This window comes from Pezoporus wallicus, unplaced genomic scaffold (assembly GCF_028554395.1).
Source record: "Pezoporus wallicus isolate ANWC-B61680 ecotype Strahan unplaced genomic scaffold, APGP_CSIRO_Pwel_v1 contig_5261, whole genome shotgun sequence".
Lineage (NCBI taxonomy): Eukaryota > Metazoa > Chordata > Aves > Psittaciformes > Psittacidae > Pezoporus > Pezoporus wallicus.
In genome coordinates, this window is record NW_026642423.1 from 142,869 (window position 1) to 170,489 (window position 27,621).

General features: G+C 43.3%; 1 protein-coding gene across 29 annotated transcripts in view; it reads right to left on the reverse strand.

Annotated features, from left to right (window-relative positions):
• Window positions 1-2,472: 2,472 nt before the first annotated feature.
• The window catches only part of SORBS1 (sorbin and SH3 domain containing 1), a 76,665-nt gene continuing 51,516 nt past the window's right edge, over window positions 2,473-27,621 (reverse strand). For 9 of the 29 annotated variants that reach the window (XM_057430284.1, XM_057430285.1, XM_057430283.1 and 6 more), the window contains 10 exons: window positions 25,502-25,668; window positions 21,593-21,678; window positions 19,847-20,014; window positions 18,349-18,395; window positions 17,123-17,237; window positions 16,890-17,015; window positions 15,713-15,907; window positions 5,591-5,649; window positions 4,178-4,290; window positions 2,473-3,360 (listed from right to left, as the gene is read on the reverse strand). In XM_057430284.1, the coding sequence (XP_057286267.1) occupies window positions 3,293-3,360; window positions 4,178-4,290; window positions 5,591-5,649; window positions 15,713-15,907; window positions 16,890-17,015; window positions 17,123-17,237; window positions 18,349-18,395; window positions 19,847-20,014; window positions 21,593-21,678; window positions 25,502-25,668 (1,144 nt within the window). In that variant the 3' untranslated portion in view covers window positions 2,473-3,292. Of the gene's footprint in view, window positions 3,361-4,177; window positions 4,291-5,590; window positions 5,782-6,399; window positions 6,460-11,643; window positions 11,761-13,089; window positions 13,819-15,712; window positions 15,908-16,889; window positions 17,016-17,122; window positions 17,238-18,348; window positions 18,396-19,846; window positions 20,015-21,592; window positions 21,679-22,398; window positions 23,917-25,501; window positions 25,669-27,621 lie in introns of all 29 variants that reach the window. The other 20 variants (XM_057430268.1, XM_057430273.1, XM_057430274.1 and 17 more) reach the window with 5 other exon arrangements.

Consider the following 27,621-nt stretch of genomic DNA (forward strand, 5'->3'; position numbering starts at 1 on the left):
CCCTACCAGGTGTGAGGGATTACCAGAGGGCTGTGACACACCATTGGGTCCTCTTCTTCCCTGTGACCCAGTATATTAGGATAGACAGTGCAGCAAAGCAGTGATCAGGCTGCCCTTTTGCAGCATATAAGGTAACCTGCAAAACAGAAAAATGGACTCATGTCTGTTTGCTTTCTGGGGAAGTGGAAAATAGCTTGAGGCTTTTGCTGCTCTGTCAGTTCAGGTTTAGGGTTGGCTTGCCCACAGTTTCCCGAAATCACTGTGACTGCAGCCACGACGTGTTGTATGTGTCTGCCTGGTCATCCCATCAGCCATCACAGAGTTTGAATCTTGCCCAATTTTGGCTCAGGCTGAGGTGGAGGCCTCAAGAAGTGAAAGACCAGCCTTTGGGGTTGGCACAGCCCACATAGGCAGATTGCATTAGGCAGATTTGTGGAGGTGCAGGGTGCAATTTGGTGATACCTGTGAGTTATTGAGCCCCAGTGGGCTCCCCCAGGACAGCTTAGCTCCAGCCTTCCCTTGCTCTGCTCCTGCAGGGACTGTTCCTCTACAAGGCACACCAAAAAAGCCCCAGCTAGCTCTCCTGCTGCACAGCTAGAAGACATGGCATGTTCACCACAAACCTTGCACAAACCCCTTGAGTTAGTGCTGCAGCCCTACCTGCCTGGTCAGAACGCAGCTACTGCAGAGGTCAGCATCTTACTGCTTTCAACCCCGATTAGGGTTAAAAATGCCTATGTAAACCCAGTGTCAACCAACATCGCTTCCCCAGAGGTTGGCATTTGGGGTTTCTTGCCCTACTTAACCTGTGTGGTCTTCTCATCTTAAAAGAGAGTCACAAAGAGACAAAGAGCCTCTGTAAACTGGTGGACTTGGGTATTCTCCTGAGCTCCCAGCTCTGCATGCATACCACAGCAGCTGCATCCTGACTCCATGTTACAGTGAGATCTGGGGCAAAACAGCTTTTTATCTGCTTTTACACCTTGGTTTCTTTGAGGAAAAAGTCATGGCCTGCCTACAGCTCAGGAGGGAGAAGTGGTCAACAAGTCATAAGCAGGATCCTCAGGTGCAGGACACTCAGAAAGCCCATAGCAGACAACTGCTGTTCATATGGACACAGCCAAGGAGGGGCACTCATACAGAAGCGCACTGCTACAGGAACAGTGGGAATAGACTTTATTTAATAATTCGTACAAGGAACGATAGTAATTCAATAATTCCATTTATTAATTGTCAAATAGTAATCCACTGCAATAAGAAACAAAAAAATCAACACAAAAATAAGTTGCAGTTTGTACGCGCATGTGTGTGTATGTGTGCATGTGTATGTAACTTAAAATGGCAAGAGCAAGAACAAAAAATAAACCTTTAAATGATTATGTTATATACAGTCAGTATCATCATGTTACTTTGCTGGAGATATTAATTTGATGTTATCCAATCTTAGCAACAGACCTAAATATTGCTGCAAATAACTGGAGAGCAAACCCAAAGCAGAAAAACAAACCTATAAATAAGATGCAGGATTAAAGGTATCTCCTGCTGAAAAGAAACAGTGGTGCTTTGTGTCATATCTGAAAACCTTTCATAATGGATATTTTGTGCTAAAACTCTTTATGTGAACATACACAGAACTCCATCATTTAAATAAAAGTGGAAAAAAAATCCCGACCTTTCACAGCTGCCTTTTTTTTCCCCCTCCCTTCTCTCAATGTGTTTAAATTATTTTTTCTATACAAGGTAAGTACATTGTCTGTACAAAGTTAAATATACATATTTACAGTCAAACTTCTGAGACAATGAGTCTTCTCTTCCGCTGAGCTAGGCGGAAGACAAGCCTTCTTGATTTCAAACCCAGGATCATGGCTAGTTTATCAAAACATTGCAAGTCATGCTAACAGTTAGTTGTAGTTACTCTTAATAAATCTGTATAAAAGCATCAGCATAAAAATAGGCATTTTATATTATTAAATACGGCTTATGACAAAATAGCAATTTAACCCTTTGCTATTTGTATGGTAACTGTAGGAAGCAGAGTCTGATAGAACCGGTTTTGTTTATGCTTCTTCTTAATAACAAATTGTCTATCAAAAGAGTGGATTTACAGGCAAGCATACAGCCACGCCACAGTCCCGTCCCGTCCCGTTCCCCCCCCCGGAAACATGCATCTATGTGACTGGTAATAACTGCTGGAAATAGCTTTCCAAATTGATTAGAATTTTGTATGACAAAATGCAGCCAAAATGCATGTATTTGTTTGAGACCTACCATTGACACTGACCAAAAAGGAAAAAAAAAAAAGGCACCCTCAGCGATATGTTGCTCAGATGTATCAGAGCTTCTAAGATTCAATGCTGGGAAAGAAGCAGTCTTCATCCCCAAGAGTATGCTTCAAAAAGTGTGTGATCCTTTAGGAACAACAACAGAGCAAGGAGGAAAAAGAAAGTGAATGGCCATAGCACTCAAACAGGATTTGCTCTCATGGATGTTCTGTTTATTAGTTCTATTCTTTGTGCAGATAAACGTCAAAGCCAGGCTGATTTCTCTTTAAAAACCAGGACTCAGTTTGTTTTGATGCACACTCACACACACACCACCTGCACAAAAGAAAAAAAAACCCTGCAGAGATAAGGTCATACATTATTAAAGAGTTTGGGATTTTCATGTTTGCATTATGGTTTGGCTGCACAGGTTAAACAGATTAAACCATGAGTCCCAAACTCCTTTTCCACATAGAGCTCTGCAGTTTAACCACATCAGCTGTCCTCTGCCTCTGCTGGGTCTTAAGATGCATGTCATGAAGGAAGGATTTTCTATGGAAGTGGAAGGCAGTGCAAAGCGAGTCTTCAGGGAGGCAGAAACTGGGCAGAAAGCCTGGCCTCCCTGAACCTTGCCAGTGAAAGGGAGCAGCTGCAAGGGTGCGTACTGCCCCAAAGCATTATCCTATCTCAATACACAAACAAAACCTATACCATGTGCTTCCCTGAAGCCTTCTCAGAGGTAAGTACTCCATACAAATTAAGATTATCATCAAAATTCTTGCTGGGAGGGAAGAGGAATATACAAAGGCAGCACTGTAAACTAGAAACTGTCTCTTTTTCAGCAAACAAATCACACCCTGAATCCATTGAAGCAGGGTTACACATTCAACTCAATACTGTACCACATAACCACATCCTCCTAACACGTCTTGTCTCTTCTCTGTTACATTCATAAATTGTCTGTTTCTTCACTGTTTAAAAATGCCATCTGAAAACAACCCCATCATTGTCACGGTGGGATTACTGTTATTTCACAGGTACAGAAGCTTCACATAGTTGCCTGGGAAGGTGCCAAATTGCCTTGTTCTCCTGGATGTACCTGTCACAAAATAAAACAAGGAAGCCAGGGTAAGATGGAGCCATGCAGGGGAGGCTTAGAGGTAGAGATGGCAGCCTCTCCTGCCAGCAGGCATTTCTTTCTAAAGTTAAATAGGAATCCTGGTCAAAGAGCCTTTCAGTAAAGACAAGCTCACAACTAGTTCTACTACTAATCATCTCTGTCTTCCCTTGTAACACTTAGTAAGGTGCTCGTGAAAGCTCCTGGGCCCATAGGATAGGAGCCAAACTCCTATCAGTGTAAATGAGCTAATCTCCCATAAGAAGAGAGAACAAGCTTAGATTTGCAGTGTTGAGATGAAGAACACTGTCCAGACTTGCATTCTTTGCAGGTAAAGGGGTAGATTTTGCTAAATGTACAGCTACAGTTGAGGCTGGATTTTCAGGGACTACAATTCCCATCCATATGTCTCCTTTGTCCCCTACTTGCCACTTGTGGTAACTTGCCACAGCTACGTCAGCTTTGGAAAAGCTACAGAAATCCATTTTTCCTTGGTTCCCTCTGTTGCTCTGCTATCTGGGTGAGCAGAAAGGATCAGGAGGAAGAGGGGAATGGGGAAATTAAGAAAAGGTAAAAGTTAAAACTAGAGACATAGCAAGGAAAGCAAAGCTCCACCTCCGTGCACCCCGATTTTAATGTTTTTGGTGGGAAAAGATGACAAATTGTGAAAAAAGTCAAGCTGACTTTTTTCACTTTTTTCACTGTTTTAACCCCACAAATGAAAGTAACTTCCAGACGCTCTGCAAAACTGCTCATCTGCGTCTCAAAAAGCTCTGCTGACAGCAAGTGTCACACTCACCCACAAACCAGCCGTCATCACATTTCTCCATGACATCAACGATGTCACCATCCCTCAGTTCCAGCTCATCATCATTCTGAGGAGTGTAGCTGTAGAGGGCTTGGTAGCTAACTCTAAATCCAGAAAGATACTGCATGTTAGCAATTGGATTTCCCTCACATCCCTTCAGAAGGGGACATCTCCCTTCTCCTTTCTAATTCCTACTATACCTTGTTCAATGCAGTCTAGACCTGTGTTTTCCATTTGAGAAGTGGAAGCCAAGTGTATTACATTGCCTGTTGTCACAAGGCCATGGCAGTAAAAAGTGTCACGCCTCCATTGTGTGGGATATGCAGAGAGCTTCTGTTTCCTTTTTGCCATGTAGCGGTCTCCATAGACTGTAATAATCAGTGTCTACCTAGCATGTAGCACCTACAGAGTGTATGAGTGCAGACACCCTACTGAATACAAGCCAAAACCTGGATACACTCATGCCTGGGCTAAATGAGACATCTCTTCCCTTGCCCAGGCACATAAGCAGGGCCATGAATAATCAAATAGCAGAATGAATGACTTTAGAAAATGATACTGCTTACTCTACTGCACTAAGGTTGCTGTATAAATCATGGCAGAGGAGGTACAGTGCATACAAAATCCAAGGTTGAATTCTGCCCTGAGATACCACTTGCACCAGAGGCACTCTGTATTTATTAGAAAGGAGCTTTATGGAGTGGCAATCTTTGGGCAAATCTGGGGAGGCTTGGATCCCCTGTCTGCAGTGAATGAAAATAACTAATGTGAGACTTTCCATTCTGTATAAAGGAACAGGGGAAAGCAAAGTGCCCAGGAACTTCAGTCCCCAGCACATAGTGCAGGCTACTATTCTCGAAATCATCAGCGAAAACCTGCACCTAGCTTAATGGCTGCTGCAGGTTTAAATGCACCAGACAGCTTTGAAAACCTCAGGTTTGGTCTCTCAAATCACCTAGCACCGATTTATCTGTAGAACCAACAAAACACTAGCTGGCAACAGTGCTGGAACTGCTCACTGTACCGAGAGAAGCTAAGAACAGGGGTGAACACACTGACCCATGCTATACGAGCATGATGTAGCCAGTGGATATTAATTTGACTCCAGGTCCAAAATACAAAGACATTGAGATAATCTCCATGACCAGCATGAGTCAAGTGCCCAAAAGGAGACCCAGTCTTGGATTATGAGGTCACTTTTTCAGGTGCTATACAGACACAAGGTCCCAGATTCAAGCTACTCATTATGATGATACATGGGTATTTTTTTTTCTTTAAAGGAAAGCTGACACTTTCCCATAATTCTAATGTAACTCCTGAAATGCTGAAGCTTTCACAGCTCCCCGTTTTCACCACCCATCAGAGATAAGGCTCTTGGAAGAGACGGGAGCCAAAAGGACTTACATGTCTCGTGGTGTTTGACTTCTGTCAGGGCTGGTTCCTTGCTGCTGTGCTTGAGGTTGCTGAGAAATGATGAGAGATGGTTTATGATCATTAGAGGTCACCTTGTGGCGAGAGTCAAGAGGCTGAGCAATAGTACTGCAGTAATGAACAGACTTTTCTGCAATGTTTATGATCTCATTGCAAACAGCTTCCTGTGCGGTGGGCAGCATTGACATCCAAGAACACCCAAAGGACAGTCAACAGGGGGGAGGGAGGGGAAAATATAGACAAGAAGAGATGGGACATTCCAGATGCAGCACATAAGTCCAGTAAAAGGAAAAAAAAAAAAGAGTTGTAGATCCAGGTAATTATCCAGGTAGTGGAGTGCAGAAGGGATCCAGGTGTAAGCATGGAAAAACAGGCAAGATACAGAAGAATTTGGCATTTAGTTTGAAGATTTGTAACAAATACATATACATACACTTTTAAAAGCAGCAGCATATGAGGTTGCAATTAGTTATGCAGTGGCATCAATAACAAATGCTATGAAGTCAGTTCAAGAATGCAGGGCAGGCGGCTCCATTCATGCATTTTGCTTCATTTAACTTATACCCAGGGACTGGCAGCACAATTAGCCCAACTTCACATTGACAGTTTTTCTAATCGATAAGTTCCCTTTTACTGTTGCAAAAAAACCAATATATGCAAATAGATAAATATGTACCTACTTTGTAGCTAAAAACAGTGCTGGCATTTTATCTCTACTGAGGTGTTACTGTCTGGGTGAGGAGAGTCTAGGACTACACATCTGATTTAAACAGTGGCCTTACCACATAGCTCTTTTCAGACTCTGTGAGATCTGGTCCAGCTCTCAATGAATGGTGGGAAGGCTGTGTGATCACCAAGCAAATGATAAGGAAGACATTTTAGCAGATGTTATATTGGTCAGAATTAAAAAAATGTAAATGGAGAGCAGACAAAAGAAAACAAACAACTCTTCCCCTCCCCACCCCAACACCACACTTCTTGGACAGCAATGTCTTTCTTTTACACAAGAGACATTGAGGCTACAGTAATGCAACTGCATTGCAGCACACAATGCTACAAAGAGAAAGGCGAGGGCAAAACAGAAGTTCAGAGCAGGGAACTGGAGTGGAAGATTATGGACACTGCTACAACCAGAAATGGTACCTAGCGTCATACTGCGCTCCTATGAAGGGGAAAAACCCACAATGACAGAAGCACATACTTGAAAGCATCAAACTTGAAAAGTCAAAAGCATGCTGGAAGGAATCTGCTGCTGTCTTTAGAAAAGTCCTCAATGACTTTGACATAGGAGAGAAGAGTAACTCTTTTGCTTCTTAAAAAAAGATCAGGTGCTTAGAAGGCACAGTGCCATGCAGCCCCATCAAAAATCACTCTAGCTTGTACCAAGAGAGGATCTGAGGTGCTCTGTTAAGTCACACAGAGGCACAGCTTCAGGTCAGAGGAGGCCCTGAGTGGAAACCCCAGCTTCAAACACCACCATCTGTGAAGCTTCTGGCCTCTACCCAGCCTCTCTCCCCAGTCACAACTTTTCACAAGGACTCATATATCCAAGGGCACAGCAAGGAAAATCAAGGTGTTTGAGGCTGAAGGTTTTATGGGTAAGGGAAAGGTCACTGAGAAACTTGCATAGGTATCCAGATCCTGGTTTTGCATGCTTTTTGCATATTCAAACACATGCAAGGGGCATGCTATGAGTAAATGGGATGTCTGAACTAGTGTAGGTTACTTGTACTACCTGCAGGACTGCTTGGCAAAGTGGACTGAATAAGATATAGAGCACTGCCAACCTCTGTGATCATTCAACACAATTTTCAACCCAAATTCTAACAGCCTCAAATTTTACACTTTCCCTCCTTTATTCACTTCAACAGTGTCCTTCAGTAAAAGGTTTGCTTTCTCACAGCATCCTGAGACAGAGCAGAAGATCAAGAGGTTTGTGACACCTTCAGTCTAAGCATGGTCAAAAAGTTTGGAGAAGTACAGAGTGATGAGCTCATTCCTGTCCAATTCCCATTCTCAAAGCTCCTCTGAACCACATCTTACACCTCTGGAGCTGTGCCCATCACTGCATTAAAACAAACTCTCTTTTCTTGAGGATTGTGACCCACTCTAGGCCAACCCAACCCAATAGTAACTCCTTCATAATCAGCTGCACTGTCTGGTGCAGGAATCTGGGATCACTGCCCTACAAAACAATGCTGTTACCATACATATTCCTATAGAGAGAACATTAGATGTCAGTTGGATGAGCTAATTGCAGTGGAATCTGCGTTCAAAGGATTTATTGTGGAGCCTGAAATCATCACAGGATTTCTGGAAGTCATTCCTGCCTCTCTATCATCAGTCCTTGAAAGGGAAATCGAATAATTAGAAATTTAAAATTAATATTGTGGAAGCCAACTGGACATAGGGGATCAAATCAGATGAGATCAGAGCTAATGCAGGTTGTCAAGTAGCTGGGAAAACCAATTTCCAGGCTGAGGTGAGAGGCAGTTGTGATAATTTTTTTAATTCAAGAAAGTGCTTCTCTGCTCCATACTAATAAATTGACTGCTCGAATTGCTCCATGAGCTCCTAAGATTCTATGGTCCCTTTCCCATTGATTACTTGTGACCTTCCTGACCAGCTTTTCCTCCAAAAAGCATTAATAACTATGAAGTAAGTTTGTTATCTGAAAGCTGAAAAAATCTGATACTACCTCTGAATGCTCTTCAAACATGGGTTTAGAAAGCCTGTGTACTACCTACAGAGACGGCTCTATGTGCAGGAAGTAGCCAAGGAATCAGCAAGTGCAGGGCACAGCTCCAAAGTAAAAAGCACAAGAGGTTTCCCCAAAACAATAAGCCAGCCCTGCTGCTGCTGCTGGAGGTAAACTGAGGGCGCTAAAAGTGATCAAGTATTCACAATCCCTGAGGACAACTCAATTCCTACCCATCAGTCACACTATGTGCTTTGTAAAACTAAGTGAATAAACTTAAGCAGGTGCTGAAGTGTTTATGTCTCCTTTAGTGTGCACACTATACAAATATGTGGTATAATGACTCCTGAAGCACAGCTGGCCACTACTTCCACCTTATATGGAGCCTGAGGATGGGTCTAAAGAGTACCACAAATATGTAAGAATACCAGAGAAACATTCTAAGATAATTAAGAGCCTAGCAAAGCCCTGAGACAGGTTTTAACCATTAGGGAGAAAGATGCTGGTGCTAACTCAGTAGTATTCTCCCTGCTCCTAGTGAAGTTGAGTGTCATCACTGTGTCTATCCATTGCAGCTCTTGTTTACCTGTATTCTTCCATCCCTTTCTGGTGGGAATTAAGAGTACTACATAAGCAAAAAGAAAGCTAAGCAGAACAGACTAACAGACAGACAAGACAGACATACAGACAAATTGGTAGCCCCTCCAAGAAGGGCACACATCAGCAGTGATGCTCCTACACGTGAATGGAGAACCATGAGCAGGGAGGAGTCCCCAGTCCAGCTGAAAGGAAAAAAGAAAAACCTCTGGACACACCAAAGCCCCAGCTCTGGTGAACATTAGGGAAAAGCTGGACAAAGAGCTCTCACAAAGGACGCTGAAAAGGCTGAAGTGCAGAGCAGCTTGAAGGCTATCAGAAGGTAGACTCCCCCTTGGCCTCTGGATCAGAAGCTGAACCAGTAAGATGCATCTCCCATGGGGAGCAGGCGCCAACGCCTGTTGCAGGTTGTGCAGCACTGGCTTGGACAGTAAACATGCTGGGTAGAAATGCCACCGTGCTGAACCTCTGTAGCAGCAGAAAACCACTGGGGGATATAAAAGCTTATCTGGAGATGGTGCTAACTATGTAATAGACATGCTAAGAAAGCACAGCTAGTCTGTGCTGGGGAAGATGGGGTCTGAGCATCCTCCTCGTATGCTCTCCCTGTCCACCACAGGCAGATGAAATTACCACTCTGCCACAGTGGTTTTGTACAAGTGCAAAAGAGCAGGCAGCCCCCCTGACACTCCTCACACTGTCAGGTGATACAGGGACCCTCATCCAGCCACTCCTGCTGCTTACACACTTGACAGCACCACTGCTTACCACTGCTGACTGTCACACTGTGCTAACAGGACCTCAGAGTAAAACAGGGGTTAAACTAGAAATTCCATGAAAGATTGCATTACTGCTTAATATTTATGTTATAAAAATATGTTTTAATGGAATATTCAAACAAATTATCTGTAAGTTATACTTGATGTATCTTTCACATGCTGTGGGGTAGTTCTTTTTTCTTTTTAGTATGGACAGTAAAAATAAAATGCAACAACTTCAGAATTGCAATTTATACTATTAATAAATGGAACAGGCAAAAACACACTCCTTCCACCAGCCCTGTACCAAAGAAGTCTTAAACCTGAAAAAAAAACCCCTGAGTCAGACTTTTGTAACTGGGAAGGTTCTCTATAATGATAAATAAAATTAGAAAACTAAACTTTAAAACAGTAAAATATCTCAGACACCAAGGATGTACAGCACTGGAAACAAAACCCAAATGTTTTCATTTTCATGTCTACCAAGCGATTTTCTCATTTGATTAAAACCAATGAAAAGATACAGATTTTTGTAAAGGCCTCCAACATATTACCCACAGTTTTGCTGAAGCCATCAACCTCTGCATGGGTCACACAGGTAATTAGAGGTCATTTGTACACATAAATACTGCTCCTGCTCCCTAAACAACTGTAGGCCAAGAGAAGGAAAGGAGGTCAAGACTACTGGTAATGTCAGACACAGTTTTGACACTGACAATGCTCTGATTGTCAAGGCATATAAAATATAAATTTTGTCTTGACTTTGACAAGGGTCCTATTACAATCAGGTGCAATACCCAAAATAGAACTGTATGCTAATCAGCACTCAGGAGAAATGTCTTTCCCCAAAAGCAGCTTTTTGCTCCTGCTCCTTTAAATCACATACATCCAGCGCAAGCACCAGCAGGACCAGGCACATCAGAAGTCAGGAGAAAGGCCAACAGAGAAAACTTCTATGTATTTTTAAAATGAGGCAGAATATGTATCCTGTTGGACTCAGACTTTGAAACTAAAATGGAAGCAGGAGGTGCTGTTCAGTAAAAAGTTGTGCAAACTCACAATCAGAGGGAAATGAGCAAGTAACAGGGAAATTTCAGGGTTCAAGCTGTATGTCGGTCTCATAAACTACTAAAGAAAATAAATAACATTGGCAGCTACTTCTGACACTCATCCTGCATGAGCAGCCTGCCTGGTTCACTGATAAACCAGATTGCTTCCCCAGTACCCATCACTACAAACAGTTCAGTTTCTGCTGAGTTTTCCGTTTCAAATATTGCCATCTTGTGGAAGCTGCCTGGAAGGACTGATGAGCCACCAGCAGCTGCGAGCACTGCTCATGCCCGGACCTTGAACATCTCAGCCACACAGTGCTGATGCTGAGTTGGTTATGCTGTACAGACCCAGCTGCACCCCTCCTTAAAGGTGTTTGTACCTGTCAGCAATAGAGCTGAGAACCTCTGGATCCTACTTGAGAAGGCTGGCACAGGTCCCTGACATTATGAATAGCAAGTTGTGTATGCCTTACCCCTAGGTCCGAAATGCTCAAACCTTGAATTTTGATCTGATGTGGTTAAACAAAACGCGAACCGAAGTATCTCACACTATATCATTCCTGCTAACAAGGCCATCAGTACTGCCTTATAATGCAATCAAGCTGTAGGAACTCAAGGTCAGAACTAGGTGAGCCTTGGGTTAATCCTTCAGAGGAACAGAAAATCAGAGCCTCAGCTGGTACAAACTGGCAGAAACCCAGACTTCAAGCTATGCGGATCTGCACCAGCTGAAGAGTTTGGCCATACCTGCCCTTCTGCACAGCCTGGAAGTCATTTAAAATGATTAAAAAAATAAAAATTCTGAATTAAATGATAGGATAAATATCTCACCTGTGAATGAATGGCTAAACAAGCATATGACAAAACAATGGCATGGAAACATCTCTAAGTAATGGAAGAGTAATCAGCAAAGATGATTACCTGTGGCTTACTGACTCTGCATGTAAGTCTGGGAGGTGGCTGTGTTGTGACAGTAGAGGAAGAGAGGGCAGAAGAAGAGAGAGGAGCAGATGAAGAGAATGCTTTTGAGTCTGCAGTCTTTTGAAGAAAAGAAAAGTTGGTCAGCTTGGCACATAGTCTCTTATCACTATCACTGCTAGTGATAAGAGCATCTACTATGCAGTAAATCTGATGCATACACAGCAAACGTAACTTCATGCAAAGGCAAGTGCAGTTTTCAGTTAGTTCATCTGAGCTGACCACCTTATTCTGTTTTAAACATGCAGCTTATGTCTGTAAAAAAACAGCACTAAAAGTATGTCCAGGTGGTAAACAGCACAGTCATTATACAGCTTTTGATGCACTTCTGGTTATGACTCAAGCAGAAATCAAGCAATTCTTCATATGATTTCCCAGTGTGAAATGTGTCATCTTAGAAATCTTAGTTCTTCATTATTTAATGTTTGCTAGATGGTGTATGTCATAGTGGCTTATCGCAGTGCATTCCAGATGGTATTTATAATGCTATGATTTTGAGCTCTCCAAACTTCCACTCTTACACAACACTGCATGGGGGATGCTGTCATGTATTTGGGCTCTGTTGCCCACAGTGGACCCCAAGTCAACTGAGAGCTGCAAACTAGGACAGATCTACACCAAGACAGAGGTTTGGAGATTTATTGTAGAAGCTACTGCAGGGTTCCCCTATCTTCCCTCTCATTGTAACATATAGCTTCATGTAATTAAGAACTCTTAGGGAAAAGTATCACTAGTTCTAATTCTTATTTATGGCTAGATCCTTTCACATCATTTTGGAGACACAAAAGCAATAAGTTCCACTCAATACATAGACAACAATCAAGCCTCCCTGACTGAGTCACATACATCTCAGAGTGAGGTTCACTGAACCACAGGCTCTGGGATCATGGAGGGACAGCTTTTGTGATGCTAGGAGCCAGGTTGACATTTACAAGGCGTTTTAGTGCTTGGCTTTAGGAGGAACAAATAAATCCTATAAACAAAGATGATCCATTATGCACTGGAAAAATCTCTGAATAGCAAGGAATTGCTTGTATTCCACGCAGTGAGGTATATGTGCATGAGGCCTGTGTGATACTTTCATTTGACACATCTAGTAATAGTCACTATCTGGGACAATCACCTCATTAGAGGTGACCAGTTGAGTCAGTCCTTTGTTATTACCTATTCTAAAATAATTTTCACTACACTGCTCCTGAGCCCTCTTCTAAAACTTTTTGATCTACTATCCAGTGAACACCACTGGTAAACCCTGGAAGAAGTTCTTAGGAACATCAAAATTATGTGTGGCAACCACTGGCTCTGCCTGGCCAGCAGAGCAGCACAAACCTTAACACACCAGTTAAAATCAGCAATTCAGAGCAGCACACACACATGCAGGAGAAGTACCTTATTTTCCCCGCTTTGAAACTTTCCCAGATCACCTTTCCTCATGTCTCTTTTCTCTGTTTTACCTCCCTGCACAATAGCCATTAGTTCCTGACACAACTGGTTGTCCTCAGACGAACCCACAGGTCTCTTTTCTGCGCTCACACGCATGTCTAGTTGGGATGGTTTCAGGCAGCGCTCAACAGAGATCTTGGGAACAGTATGAGCACCCTGCTCAGGGTTGCTGCTGCCCTCTCCAGTCTTTTGGAGCCAGGTTTGGCTGCCAGTGATGTCACGCTGCTCTGTGAAGATGCCTTCGGGGCTCTCCGCTGCCCAGCGAGGGGAGTTAGAGTAGCTCACGCTGGGAGAAGGGGAACCAACAAACTTTTCTTCACTTTGTGGGGTGGACTCATAGAAACTGTGGGTGGAGGACTGAGGTCTGGATGAGTAAGAGGGCAATGGGGATTTAATGGACCTGGGAGTTGAGGAGCCAGAGAGGTGAGAATGGTGGAGGCTGACCGTGGGGGAAGGGCTGGCTGCAGCAGAAGGCGAGAGATAGCCAGTGTGAGAGAGAGAGGCTTCAGGCGGAGGAGGCAATGGAGGAGTTATGGCAGGAGTGGGGCTAGGAGATACTCCCACGGTCAGAGCAATCCACTCAGATGTGACCGCCTGCACCTCTGGAGATAAGGCACGGCGTGTGAAAGGCAAAGGTGGAGGAGTTGGTGTATGGAGCTGCTCAGAGCTGGGAGACTTGAAGGAGACAAAAGTAGGAGAGAAAAAGAAAGAAATGAACAAAAAAAAAAACCCAAAACAACAAAGAATATATAAAGCGACTGAGCAAAAGTAAAAGGAGAGCAAACGAGTATGGAGAAGAGCAGATCTGTGACCAAGCATGGTGCTTAGGTTTTCCACAGACAGTGTGCACTGTGTTGGAGAATATGCTGTTCACGGCTACTCCAACCACAGGGTCCATTGTGTGTGTCTGTGCTGCCAATAACCTTCTCCAGCCTTTGTCAGGATCCCAGACACAAAACATCTTGCAGAAGACCTTAAGACTTCATACCATATGTCCTGAGTCCCTCAGGGAGCAGTTGAAGCCACCATTCATGATGGCAGCATGTAGCATTTGACTGTCTGGCAGTAACAGCTGGGGCCCCAGCAACTCACACTGTGGAGCCAAGTCAGAATTTACTGGTGCAATGAATTTTGACTTTATCCACTCTAGCATGAGCAATGCCTGCTCCTCAAGAGACTTGCATTGCTGAAGCTGTGGAGGAGAAAAGGATAAAAAAGCCAGCTGTGGCTATTTGGCGTTTTGGTGATTAAAGTAGGTCCTACGTTTATAACGGCAGAACACACAACTGACTTCTGCCCTTAGCTATTACAACCAGTAATGTCACCGAGATCAGCTACATTAGCACTGATCAGAGTGTTTTCTCAGTCCTCTGCCAAGTTAGACAAAAAAAGTAAGGGAGAGAATTGATTTACCAGGGGAAGAATCAAAAGAATAATATAGGAAATGAAAAAAGAGTGAACACGATCCCTTCCATTAAAGGGAGAAGCTCGCAGAGAGCTGGTGGCAGACAGGTCACAGCCACGGAGAGAGACTGCCAAGCTCAAACAGAAAAGCTCAACTGAGGTCCACTTCGACAGGGAACCCCAAAAAAGCAACAAGTCTTTCCTGTTTACACAGTGGCTAAGAATAAAAACACTCCTTTTAGGGAAGATCCAGGCAGACACCAGGCATGAGCCATGGCAGCCTTCCCCTTCCCTCCTGATCCCAGTTCTCCAATTCTGTTCCTTGGAGGCTTGACCTCAGAATGACCTTGCTTCTGTCCCATGGGTGAGAGAGGGATGTACCAGAACCTCATGGCTGCAAACCAGACACATATGCTGACCTTCAAGCATGACTATTTTCAGGATGAGAGCAAAAGAAAGGGATTTAGAGACTCACTGCTGCCCTGATATATTTTCCACAGCAAACATTCTGGGATCCCCATATAATTACCTGCTGCCATTTTGATTTCTGCTTTGAACTGCAGCATGGTTTATAGTGACTGTAATATTCATCTAAGATCCCAGACTGGCCTGCTTTCAAACCCTGAGTTCGTTTAGCACCAATTTCAAATAATACAGGCTGCTCTCCTGACCCTCTCTCACAAAACCTTGGTTGTGAGCTGGAACATTTAAGGGTAAATATACAGCTTGATTCAAACTGACTAGAATCAACATAATGACTGCTACAGACTATAACAGTCTATGACACCCTTTTGATAGTCATAATAAGAAAGTAACTCTTCACAGTGGAGGTCTATAAAGTGCAAACAAGCACTCACAAGGAGCTGGACCACCAATTCATTCTATCTCTGGCAGTGAAATTTATTCAGATGGCAGTGAACTGTAGCCCTTTCAACCTGGCCTGAATTCAAGCTACAGATCAGAGATGAAAAGCTGAGTCTCCAAATCCCCACGTGACCCATCCATTAACCCTTCTGGTAAATGAAACATTGCGTTTTCCTGCAGTTGCAGTATCCTGCAGGGAGCACATGGCTTTTACTGCGTGAAACACTAGCCTTAGCTACAGCAATGGCAACATCCCTCTGTTCTGCAAGGTGGTGTAACTGGCTGCATCTAGTCCAAATACCTGTGGTGAGGCTGTCATGCTGCGGTTAGGGGAGAGGGACATTGGTGGGTCAGGATAGTCAATGGCATTCTTGACCACTGGCCGCTTCAGCACTTCCACATAGGTGACAGGGAAGATGCCTTGACGATTGGTGCCAGAGATTCTGCCTTCGTACCAATTCTCATCCACTCGTCGAATCAATGTGATCCTTTCACCCTATGGGAAGGAATGTAGTAATGTAGTCCTGATCTTAACATATTTCATCAGTCCAAAGAAGATTACATTTTTAATCTTGCTACATCTGATTTAAAACAATTGGTGGCTCTCAGCCTCCTCTATTTCCCAGTTATGGAGGAACCCTAGGCTCTGGGTGGGAATAATATTTTTCAGTTCAGAGAAGAGGGAAATGCATATATTCTGGAGCTGACTTGGGCTGTCTGCAGACTCAGTTATGCTCACATTTTCAGGACTCTACTTGCTATAGCCAATTAAAAAAATGGAAGCCAGCAGTTTCAGGCTGACCACAAGACTCTTGGGTATGAGATATACAGGGCATAGACACAGGTCTGCAGTTTAAACTAGGTCTCTGCTCTCTCTCCTCTTCTGCTGACAAATGAACCAACTTCCAGACCATTAATATAAACTGCAAGCACTACCTTCATGTACAATTAAAAGAGAATTAGACAAAATCTAATCTGAGCTGTAAACCAGAAAGCTGGTTGAGATCCAAATATGTCTGACTGCTCTGAACAGCCATTACACAACCCATTCCTATTCCTTCACTCTGCAGAACTTGCCTGTCTCAATGGTATTGGTATGGCTTGTGGTATGAAGGAAGGTGAATCTAGTTTCCTTCTCTTTTATATTGCTATTCTCATGTGACTGTATGCATCTCCATTGGAGAGGACCGGACTGGAGACATGTCACCAAATATCTAATGTGTCGTGCAGAGCCAGGCTTCCAGCACTTGTGCTCAAAGTATCTTCTTCGCTAGCCCTAGACACTTCCCGAGTCAGCCTACCTGACTGTCTCTGCAATACATTACATAATGAGTATGGAGTAAAAACATGGGTGGTAAGAAGGAATCCTTCCTGAATATGGAGTTCATCTTATTTGAGCTTTCATTTGGAAACTGCAAGTTACTAGTGTTAAAAAGCATATGTCTGGATTCAGTTCATCAACACAATGAAAGTCCTACCTTTCTGAAGGACATTTCTACTTGGGTATCTCCATTGAAGTTGAACTTGGCAATAGCATCTCCATATTCCAATACTTGCAATGGTGATGGCTTTTTGGGATGAGCTTTCTCAGCTGGTGGGAGGAGCTGGAATGAACAAACAGAATCATATGAGTCACATATAAAAAGCCCATAAACTGGTCACTGGCAGAAAGGGAGTGGGCAAAGAGAACACCTGCAAGGAAAGCAGCTACCTCTATGTATGATCGTGGGAAGATGCCAACTCTGCCATGGTGTTCGCCTTCATACCAGTTCTGGTCAATCTGCTTGTAAATGTAAACAATATCTCCTTTTTGCAGAGGAAGCTCCCTGTTAACAACACAAGTGCTCCATAAGAACATCACTGGAGAACAGATGTGTTCCTTTTCTGTCCAGCAATCCTGAAGTACCAAGGTCTGCATCAGCCCTATTGATACAAATCATGCTCCGTGCAAAATGAAAGCTCCATGTTGAGAATTACATCTGCCTCTCTTTTATTACAGGTGCTGGGGAGATGCTGTGTAAATCATCACATATAGAACATATACAGAATACTCCCAGCTCATTAGCAGCTGAGAAGAAAAACAGCAGATCCTTCACTGATTTCTGTTCTTTCTTTCTTCTCTAGCAATGTTAAAATAAGAGCTTCTCCAAGGTCATGCAAAGGGCCTTCTAGGCCTTCTCTTCACAACAGTGTCTCCAAAAAGAATGAGTATTGTTGTGCGATTCACACAAGGCACTGCAACAGGGCATGTGGTACATCAGAAGCATCCACTGGTGTATCCACAGATGCCAGAGGAGGAGTGACCACTCTGTAACCTTACAGTTCCTGAATCAGGAAAATCCTGAGTTAAGGGTACACCTTGACATGCTTAAAGTTAGACAACTGTTTAAGTCCCAATGCTTAGCACAATGAAAAGGATGCTGCTGTTCTGCATATATATGTTGTTCTGACCACCTGTATGATAGATTTACTACCTGTATGGTAGTAAGCTACTGACTAATACAGTCCTTTTGGCTCCTAGATTGGAGCACAACCAGGGATGTCATGCAGAGGAACCCCTTCTATCTCCAGCACAAGGGCAGTGACAGAGCTGCTGCCCAAAGGTCTCACCCAGCTGTTGCTCTTACAAGGTGTGTGGAAGAACATCAACCAGAGCACTTTCCCATGGCTCAACTCACCCCCAGAGCAGAACACTGATTTGTTCCTGGGTTACAGATGCACTGAGAAAGAAGACATGTTCCTGAAAGTCCTTTAGAGACTATGACCTGTAAAATTCATATTACTTTTCCCTGTCTTACTATGGACAGCTTCAGTTTGAGCTGCTGCAAAGATACTCCCAAAACATGAATCCAATTCCATGACACTTCAAAAATGCTGCATCCTAGGGAAAAAAGCAGATGAAGAACACTCAAGGCAGTAGTAATGAGCTGTACTCACTTTAGTGTCTGTGCTTTAAAGTCAAACTTGGCTCTAGCAGGTCTCATCTAGAGATCAAAAAAAAAAAAAAAAAACACAAACACAACACATTAAAATTAATAATTATGTTTTTAACCCTCTTCTGAGGAAAAACATCCAAACTCTTCTACAGCTAACATTAGTCTGGGGAAGAAACTGAATGCAGGTATTCTGCATTGTGTGCAACTGGTACTACAATGCAAATATGCTGGATGGGTCTCTCCCACCAGGGCAAAAAGTGCCAGCTTCTGCTATAACAGTAATTAAGAGCTCTACAGGACATAGATTTAACACCAATAAACTTTTAAATGTGGCAAACCCTGCTGAATGAAAGCTGCTCCAGTAACTACAGTTACTGGGGGCTCCAGGACCAAATTTTTCCTTGATATGTGAATGGAAAAGCAAAATTTACTAACTGGGGAAAAAGAACAGCAGGATTTTATTTTATGTGGTTCTTACATATTATTATCTGGTCCTGCTGATTCCTGCAATGTGACCCATGTACTCTGTATAAATTTGTAGGAAAGAGACAAAGGTGAGGAGGAAATATGAATAAATTAAGTATGTGGCTAAAAAAATGTCTCCAGTGGCTACAACGCTGAAGGTGACATTGACAGCCAGCCTCTGCTTTAAAAATTGATTTACTTTGCCTATTTTCTAATAGCCACAAAATATTCAGACAGTTTTAACGTAATTGTGGTAGCAGAGCACAAAATAAGAAGCAGTCACATTCATGTGGCACCAGAGCATCTGAAAATACATACAGGGCAGACAAGTGTACTCCATCCATGCAGTGACCACCTCAAGCACCGCTGCAATGCAGCGCCCCTGGGGAATAGAACCACTGTCAAAAGCCCCAGCAAAAATCCCTAAGGCAGAAAAAGGCATTTAGCCAGGACATCTGAACTAGCATTCAGCCCTTAGGAAAAGTGCCTTGGACTTATGGGAAATGCATCTACTTCCTCCTTTGTCTCTTTCAGAAAGACCAACTGGGTCGTACGCAGTGAAACACGCCAAGACTTTTTCCAGTTGTTCCTAAAGGACATTAAGCACCATTCAAGAGGAAAAGAAACAATCTATTTCTAAATAAAACCACAAGACAGTGACATGGCCAGGATCAACAAGACATGAAGTTTCTAAGCATAAGACACAGACAAGACAACAATGTAGCAATATGATGCAAAAGATGTAGAATGCCTTTAATTCACTAAAAGTAGCTGATCTTTAAAGGCATGCATCACAGGTGTGCACCAGCAATTCTCAGCAGCCATGCTTTAACATATGCAGCTTGGTAATGAGATATCAATTAATTTACCAGGCACAAGAGTCAAAGCAGATCTAAATGAAGCCAGAGTGGGAAAGGGGAAGGTGGAAAAAACCCGAACATTCTCTGAAGAGCTAATGTCGGCCTAAAGCACAACTTTGTGAGAGGCAAATATTGCTTTGGGTCAAGCAGCAGACTGAGGTAACTAAAACAGACCTCTGACCCAGATTTCCTCTTTGCTGTATCGTCTACATTTAGGAGGTCCCCAAATCGCTCATTAGTGATAAACTGATGGTGCGTTGGAATAACCCCTGTGTGCCTTCTAGCTGCAATATCTGCTTCTTCTTGCTCACGTTTAAGCCGTCTCTGGTCCTCTAAAAGTTTCTGCCATAAAATTGCATAAAATGGGCAGTAAATCATCTAGTTAAATGTATTCAAAAGCTGCCACAAATGTGACTTAAATGAAACTTCGGAGGTCCCAGCAAATAGCTAGACTTTTACAGTTCAACATAAAATACTGATTCTGCTAATTACACAATACCCTTTCATTCTGCAACCACAGAAAATAAAACATCATTATGGCATAACTGAAATCCAGCTCAGACAGAGGATCTGATCCAAAGTTAATGGAAGTCAACAAGGAGTTTTTCTAAGTTCTGGAGGGGTCCTGGGAGTTTCTAAGAAGATTGCTGATAATGCAGATGGCTGATCCAAACACTCTTCAACCAACAAAGTTTCTCTCATTGACTTCCAAGAGACCTGAATCAGGTCCACAAAGTAAGCTCCAGGGCATCAAACTCCCCTGGGCTTTGCAAAGAGCTTGGGAGAGATCCTAACCACCTTCAGGTTTCACATCCTCCATACTTCCTTTGGTTTCATGTAATATACATATACAATATAAATAAACCCTAAATAGTTATTTTGGACTTCTGACGTCTCTGGAACACTAAGGGAAATGTGCATTCTTGAGCATCTGGGTAGAAGGATTCTTCCACCTTTTAGGGCTGACTGTAGGCTGAAGAGTTCAGCTCTGTGCCAATTTATTTGAAGCCAGTAGGTCTTAGTGAATTCAGAGTTTTGCTCTTACATGACTTCTTGTGCTGGATTTCAGAAATGGGGGGATTACCAACTCTTTCACAGGAGAAGACAGCAAAAAAAATTTTCACATACAAATTAAGAGCAGGTTTTACCATCTTTCAAAGCACACATACACATTATCTGAACTCAGAAAGTCAACACTAAAAATGTATCTTTCCCTCCCCACTCCCACAGTGAAAATTAAATCCAGCTTCCTGGAAAGCAATCACTTTATAACTTTTTTAAATCAGTGTGAATACAGTCAGTGCTGAAAAGTCTATGTGGTTTTCCTATTATTTTGGCTTTTCCCAGTGTTGCCCAGCCGTTTTGGAAAGGACTGCTACATCCTGTCATCAACAACTTGAGATACCATAAAGAATTCTAGTTTGCACTGAGGGAAAACTCACACTTTCCGATAGCTTAAAATATCTTACATTTGCTGTTCAAAACATAAGGATCCCCCACAAGAAAACACTGTTCTCACCACTTTGATTAATACTGACTCAAGAGGCTTTCTCGGAGAACAATAAAACCTTAATTCACAGAATAACCATTTCATCTTTATCTGTCAATACTGGGGTGTTGTACCACATCCCATACACATCTCCAATCTCTTCACAGTCTTTAAAGGCCCAATATATAATTTTATGCAATTGATAATAACTATCAGTTTTATTTTAAACAAAAACTAATCTGGACTACACATTATACATTAAATCAGTGTCAGAAGTATTATTAAAATTAAAACATACTAGTTCCAGCTAGATTGCTCTAACTTCCAATATAATTAGCCATGGACATACAAGCTGTCCTCAAGGCTGAATGCTATATTTCTTATCTATGCAGCTGCTACAGCTGTTATTAGGTCATAAAGGAGGGCATTACCTCTTTATCATCATGCCGTCTGCGGATAATTTCTTCTGGAGTTTCCATGTAATCAACTGGTGCAAAATGCCTTGGTGATTCTGAATCTACTTCAAAACAACATAAGGAAGTTAAAATACAGATGGATTTATCTAGCATAACCAGAAAGGAAAAAACAGATATTTTTAAACGATTTGTTTCCATTCTGACAATAAGGATTCTCTATTGCTGTTGACCAAATTGCCAATCAGATGCCCAATAATTTATCCATTTTTATTTTTTTCCCTTTTGGGCTGTACTTGTGAACAAAGGTCAAAAAAACAGGGAGAAAATAACAGTACGGGAAAGTGTAAAGACATAGAAGGACTTTGTGAAGAAAAGATTCGCTGCCATCAAAAGTAAGATTTGGCATTTTACTGTTGAGAAAAATTTAACACACACACACACACAACTAGACCTTGAGAAACTACTCCTTAAAGCAAATCATCTGGGTTTGTTTTGTATTCCCATGTGTACAAATGATACAGGACTAGAAACATCTCATGTTGAGATTCTTGCATCCCCAGAGGTGCTTGAGAGACAAACTGAAACTGATGTGATTAGAAAGGCAGCGGATATCGTTTCTCAGAAGTGCAGCTGTAAACAAGTCCTGAACAAAAATGTCCAGCAAAACACTCAAAGGACGTTAGACACACAAGGGGAAAAACCAGAGAGTCAGGGGAGGCAAAGGTGGGGAGTAAAAATACAAGGGTTGCGGAAGAAAAGGGGAGGGAAAAGGAAGCAAGAAGACAGATGAAGGGACACTGGTAAAGAACACAAAAAGCCACCTCCTAGGTACGTCCCAAGGTCACTTTGCGGGTTGTTGTTTGTGTCCAGGCTGTGACAGAGGGCATATGGAACAGGGTTCATATTTAAGGAGTCAGGAGTGTCAGCCCGGCCCATGAAGCTATCTTGGCTAGATCCATTGGTGGGGAAGTAGCTAAGCCTCTCCACAATGTCATAGGAAGACAGGCGCATGGGAGCTAGAGGCCTGCTTCTGGTGGAGCACAGTTGGTGCTGGAAGTGGTGACTCTTGTCTCCTATGCCTCCCTGCAGCTGTATAGGGTCACCTGGGTTCTCAGGGCTGGGTACTGCCAGGCTTCCCAGGCAGTCTAGGGGTGGAGTCCTGCGGGATTTGTGTTGGAAGGGTTTTTTCAATCGGAAGGGCAGTGGGCTCATTAGGTAGACATTTCTGGGGAGCATGTGTTTGTCTCCATAGACATCCCCTTTGGAATCAGGGCTCCTGGAGGCCTGCTGCTGCTCATGCCTTCGGATGGTAGTGAACCTGGTGTAGGAAGCTGGGCATGTGCCTTTGCATCTGTTGATTTTATGCTTCTGAGGCCCATTGAGGTTGCTGCTGCCACCACTGTCATTGGATGCATTTGAGAGGAGATCTATCTCATCCGTGCAAGCTGAAAGTGTGTCCATAGGGATGGCATCACTGACATCTGAAGCAGTGTCCTCCATGTTGCTGCAGGAGTGAGACGATTTATCTGCCAAGCTGGTAGCATCCTTCTCTTCTTGATGTGCCTTTGGCAAATCCTGAAGAAACTCTGCAGAGTAGGCTGAACTGAGGCAAGTTTTAGACTGGAGAGAAGTGGTGAGTTTGTTTTGTCCAGTGGAAAAGTCAAGTGAAGGCATTGATCGGGATCTCTGGATCAGCTGCTCAAAGGCACTGATACGGGAGGAAACGGTGTGTTTGGGGATCTGCTCTGAATCCTCTCGACTAAGGCTGTGGTCCATCCTGTCCTTTGCTTCATTCTCAAACTGACACGCAATATCCCTCACACTGCAGGAGGAGACTGTGCTCAAATGGATCCTGGACCGGTTGATCTGGTGCATGTCTTTATACAGCATTGTAAACTCCATCCCACTCTTCTTGGAGGCAGGGAACAGGTAGCCTTTCCTAGAATTGGTGCCATACTCCTGCAGGCTCATGGTACTACCAGATTTGATGGCATACTCCTCCTTCGACTTCATCAACATGTTTTCTATGCTTTCCTCTATGTCTACCATGAAAGCTTTTTTATTGTCAAACAAGGTAATAGAGCTACGAAGGTTTTCGCAGCTTTGAGCTTTCTCATGAGGCAGCAAAACACCCTTCTTGTCCTGCACAAGAACAGCTGGAGCTGCTAGTCTGGGTTTGAATTTAGAAGGGAGGATTTCAGTAATGCAGGCTTTTGCAGCTGATAAGGGCTTCTTATGTTTACATGCGTGACCTAACATACCGGTATGACTAGCGTTAAAGGTTCGGCTATTAACTGAAGAGGGTGCAGTCATATGAGCATTCCCACCTTTATGATCCACTGGTAAGCATGCAGAATAAAATAAATACAACCTGTTAGCTTAAGTGCTAGAAAGCTGTTGAGAAAGGAGAAGGAACATGCTTGGATTTCATAAAATGCACTTTAAAGAAACAAAGTTTCAAACCAAAGAAAAGCAGGCAGAAACTGCAGAACAAGCCACGCTTACAGGAGTAGGTGAAGTGCTGCTAACATCTCTAAAATGAGAGGCTTGGCCAGAAGCAGACCTGGAGCATTGTGAAGGTACCCTCCTAAAAAAGTGCTAGCACATCAGCTTCTAGGAAAGCTGCAGCACCATGGAAAAGGGCAGCTGAATAGTGGGCAGGATCAGGGTGTCAGCAAGAATGCAGGGGCACTAACATTGCAAAAATGGCTTAACACTAAGCTTGTAATCACACCTACTATGGTCTCACCACAGTGCTTGCCAAACAGTTTATTTCTGAGAGGAAGATGACAATTTGTGGCTGACTGCTAGCACATCCAGGCCATAGCAGCTGGTGTTGCTCAAGAACAGCCTTCTTCAAGAGTCCCCATACTAGGAATAAGCCAAGTGCCCTTCAGACACTGTGGTTGGCCGTATTTGCTTTAAAAATCAAGGAGTCAGATCAGGACACTACTTTTTTTTTTTTTAAATTCAGATCCAGTTTGGTTTCAGCTTAGACTGCAGTTTTTAGGTCAGTTTCCAATTTGAATTTAAACTGGGATGTCAAAATCACCATTCAGGTTCAATTTCAGTTTGGGAAATAATAAGTGTTTGAACAGATTTTTTTGTTCAGACCCAGTTTGACTCCCAGCCCTACAAGCCTGACATAAGGCTGAAAACAGCTGAAAGATGGAGACAGAGAGAGACCTTTTTGGTATGATGTACTATTTTTAGGGAGAGCAGTTCAGAAAGCCAATGCATTCCTTCCTCAGTCCTCTCCCCATCTGAAGCCATTTTTAGGCTGAAGTTGGCTCAGGATATATTCCCCAGTACAACTCTCTTACGGGAGTCAGGCTCTTCCTTGTCCTACTCTAGAGAGTCCATGATGGAGGAAGGAAAGAGGAAGAGATGCAGTGGTCCCTGCTGCCTCCCTGTCTCAGAGCCTGCCGGGCATTGCTGGTTCACAGTGTCCCATGCATTCTCCGCACACCCCTGGCAGGCAGGAGGCTGTGGAGCACACAGTTCCAGCTACACCAAGGTAGCCAGGCCAGCAGACATGGTATGGCCTGCTGAGATACCACAGCAGGAAGAGTAGAAAGGGCAGGGAAGGGCTCTAGCATGGCAAGGTAGTGGGTGCAGACGGATAACAAGGCCAGCCTAAGCAGCCTTGAGGAAGAACATGAGGGTATGGGGTGTGGTTGATGCGCTGGATGGAGTGAGCTGGTCCCTGCTGGAAAGAGGAACCTGGATCAGATAAAGGGGTCGTAAAAATTATTGGCCAGTGCGGTCTAAGACAAAAATGGAGGGAAAATGGGGGATGGCAAAGAGGGAGGACAAGGAAACCTGAACTTGCTTGAGGACTATGAACCTTGCAGCAGTTCGCACCATTATCACCTGTCTTTTGACACTGTGCAGAATGAAGAGGTTAGTGCCCTGATCACCTACCTTTTGTGGAAACAGAGCTAGAAGGTCGCTTGAGGCCACTCAGCCCCTGGAAGGGGATATCTCCACCTTCCAGCACACTCTTGTAAATCTGCCTTTCATTCTCCAAGCCAGCAGGGTCTGGTTCTGATTCCCTCTTCACTGCTTGGTAGTTGGGTGAATATGCAGAGCTGGAAAACACATAAGAGGAGGGACACCAGTGAGTCATTTCTGTTTAGTGAGAGCTTCCTGCAGAGTAAGAGAAAACCACACTTATGAACACAGAATAAACTGAGTATGAAGAATTGGCTCTGAATGAAGAACATGACATTTCAATAGTGTTCTAGATTTGGCACTACCATAGCATTCTCCACCTGCGGAAACTCTCCCAGCTCAGTCCCACAGAAAACAGGTAGCAGAAAACCACTCCTCCTTTATTTCACAGATTAGACAAGAGAGTCACAGAGCAGATGCACCATTTCTTTACAGACACAAATTCACTCGCTAGCTGGAAGTAGAACAAATAACTTTCAGCTCCCGGCCCTCTCTCCTTAAAACACCAGCCATGCCTGTACCCTGCTTACAAAGCACAACTGCTCAGGAGCTCATACCAACCAATTCAGCTTCGCATTTACACTACAGTTCACGACTCCCAGAGCAATTTCTGAATTCCACTGGTGGGAGACCATGCAGAGAAGAAACAGTATGAGGCTACTGACACTACCGTTTTAAATACCAAAGAAATTCCCAGAGGTACAGAGTTCTGCTCAGCTTTTCCTCAGGCTTTCACTACAGGGAATGAAAACCACCGGACTCTGGGTCTACCATGCAGATATATAAATAAAATGCTGCTAAAGTGAGTACAATTTTAATTTCTTTGTCTTTTAAAGACTGAACATTCATCACAAATCCCTTTCCTCAGACAGGAATCTGAGTACAAGTATGCCCCTACATCTGATTCCTATATTTTTCTCTAAAAAAAAATAAATAATTGCAATGCTGTGGTATAAATGGCCTTGCCAGGTACAAAAGACTTACTGAGCAATCAGGCAGACAGTGTTTTTCTAAAAGCTAAACTCATCTGATACCAGTTTCTGTGCTGAACTGGGCTCTTCAGAATAAGATGCAGCTTCACAGAAAGCTATTTTTGGGCCAAAGCATGACTGCTGGAAAGTTTGAAAAAATAAAAAAGCATGGCATTTGCCAGTTCATGGAAACATTTTGAAAGCCGGTGAACATTGTCAGTCCAGGAGTGATTCAAACTTATGTTAAGTGTGGAAATGCCTGTGGTTATGCCTGCTTGTTGCGGACAGATTTGTACATGCATCTGTTTATTTTGGATACATGCTGTACTTATGGGGAAAGAGAAAGATTTCAAATACATCAGAGGACTGGCTATAGAGGTGGAATTACACAACATCTGGATCACAGAGAAGATTTTACTTGCTGGACAAGGAAAACCAGGTCATATGCAGTCTCATAAACTACTTTCTGGAGTAAAAGCTCACGAAAAGCACCACAAAACAGAAAGGGAATACTGTCACTTTTTCAACCTAGGCAATGCTCAAACAGATCAACAGCTACAGAGGATTTGTGTCTTGCGGAGGTTATCCCAGTGTTTATCTTTGTCAGGTTCCCTGACAGGAAAGCCTTGCCAGTTGCTGCAGGGAATAATGACTGCCCTGAAGTTCCTCACCTGGGAAGTAAAAGCATTTTAGTCTAGTTGTTAAAAACAAAAGAGTTAAAACTATTCACCTTTCAGAATACAGTTAGAGGAGAGAGAGGAGGCCTTTGGCAGAGCTTCTTTACCAGTTGCTCCCTTATTAGGGCCAAAGCAGGCTGCAACATCAGAATCAGGTAAACAGAGGGAAGAGCAACACTGCAAAAAAGCCAGTAAACTCCAGGTATCTTTTCTCCCTGCTCTCTAAAGACGGGGCAGTGAAGAATGTGCAACTCTCACACCAGGCCTCACTGTTTTGTCCCATTCCTAGACCATCCCTTCACTGGCTCAGGCACTAGCACGCCTGTGTGCTTTTGGCGGTGTCAGAAAGGCGACAGTGCTGCTGTGGGCGGAAACCTTAGCAGTCCTTTGGCAAATATAAACTTTCTATACTAATCTCTGAGATTTTCATTTATCTTATTGC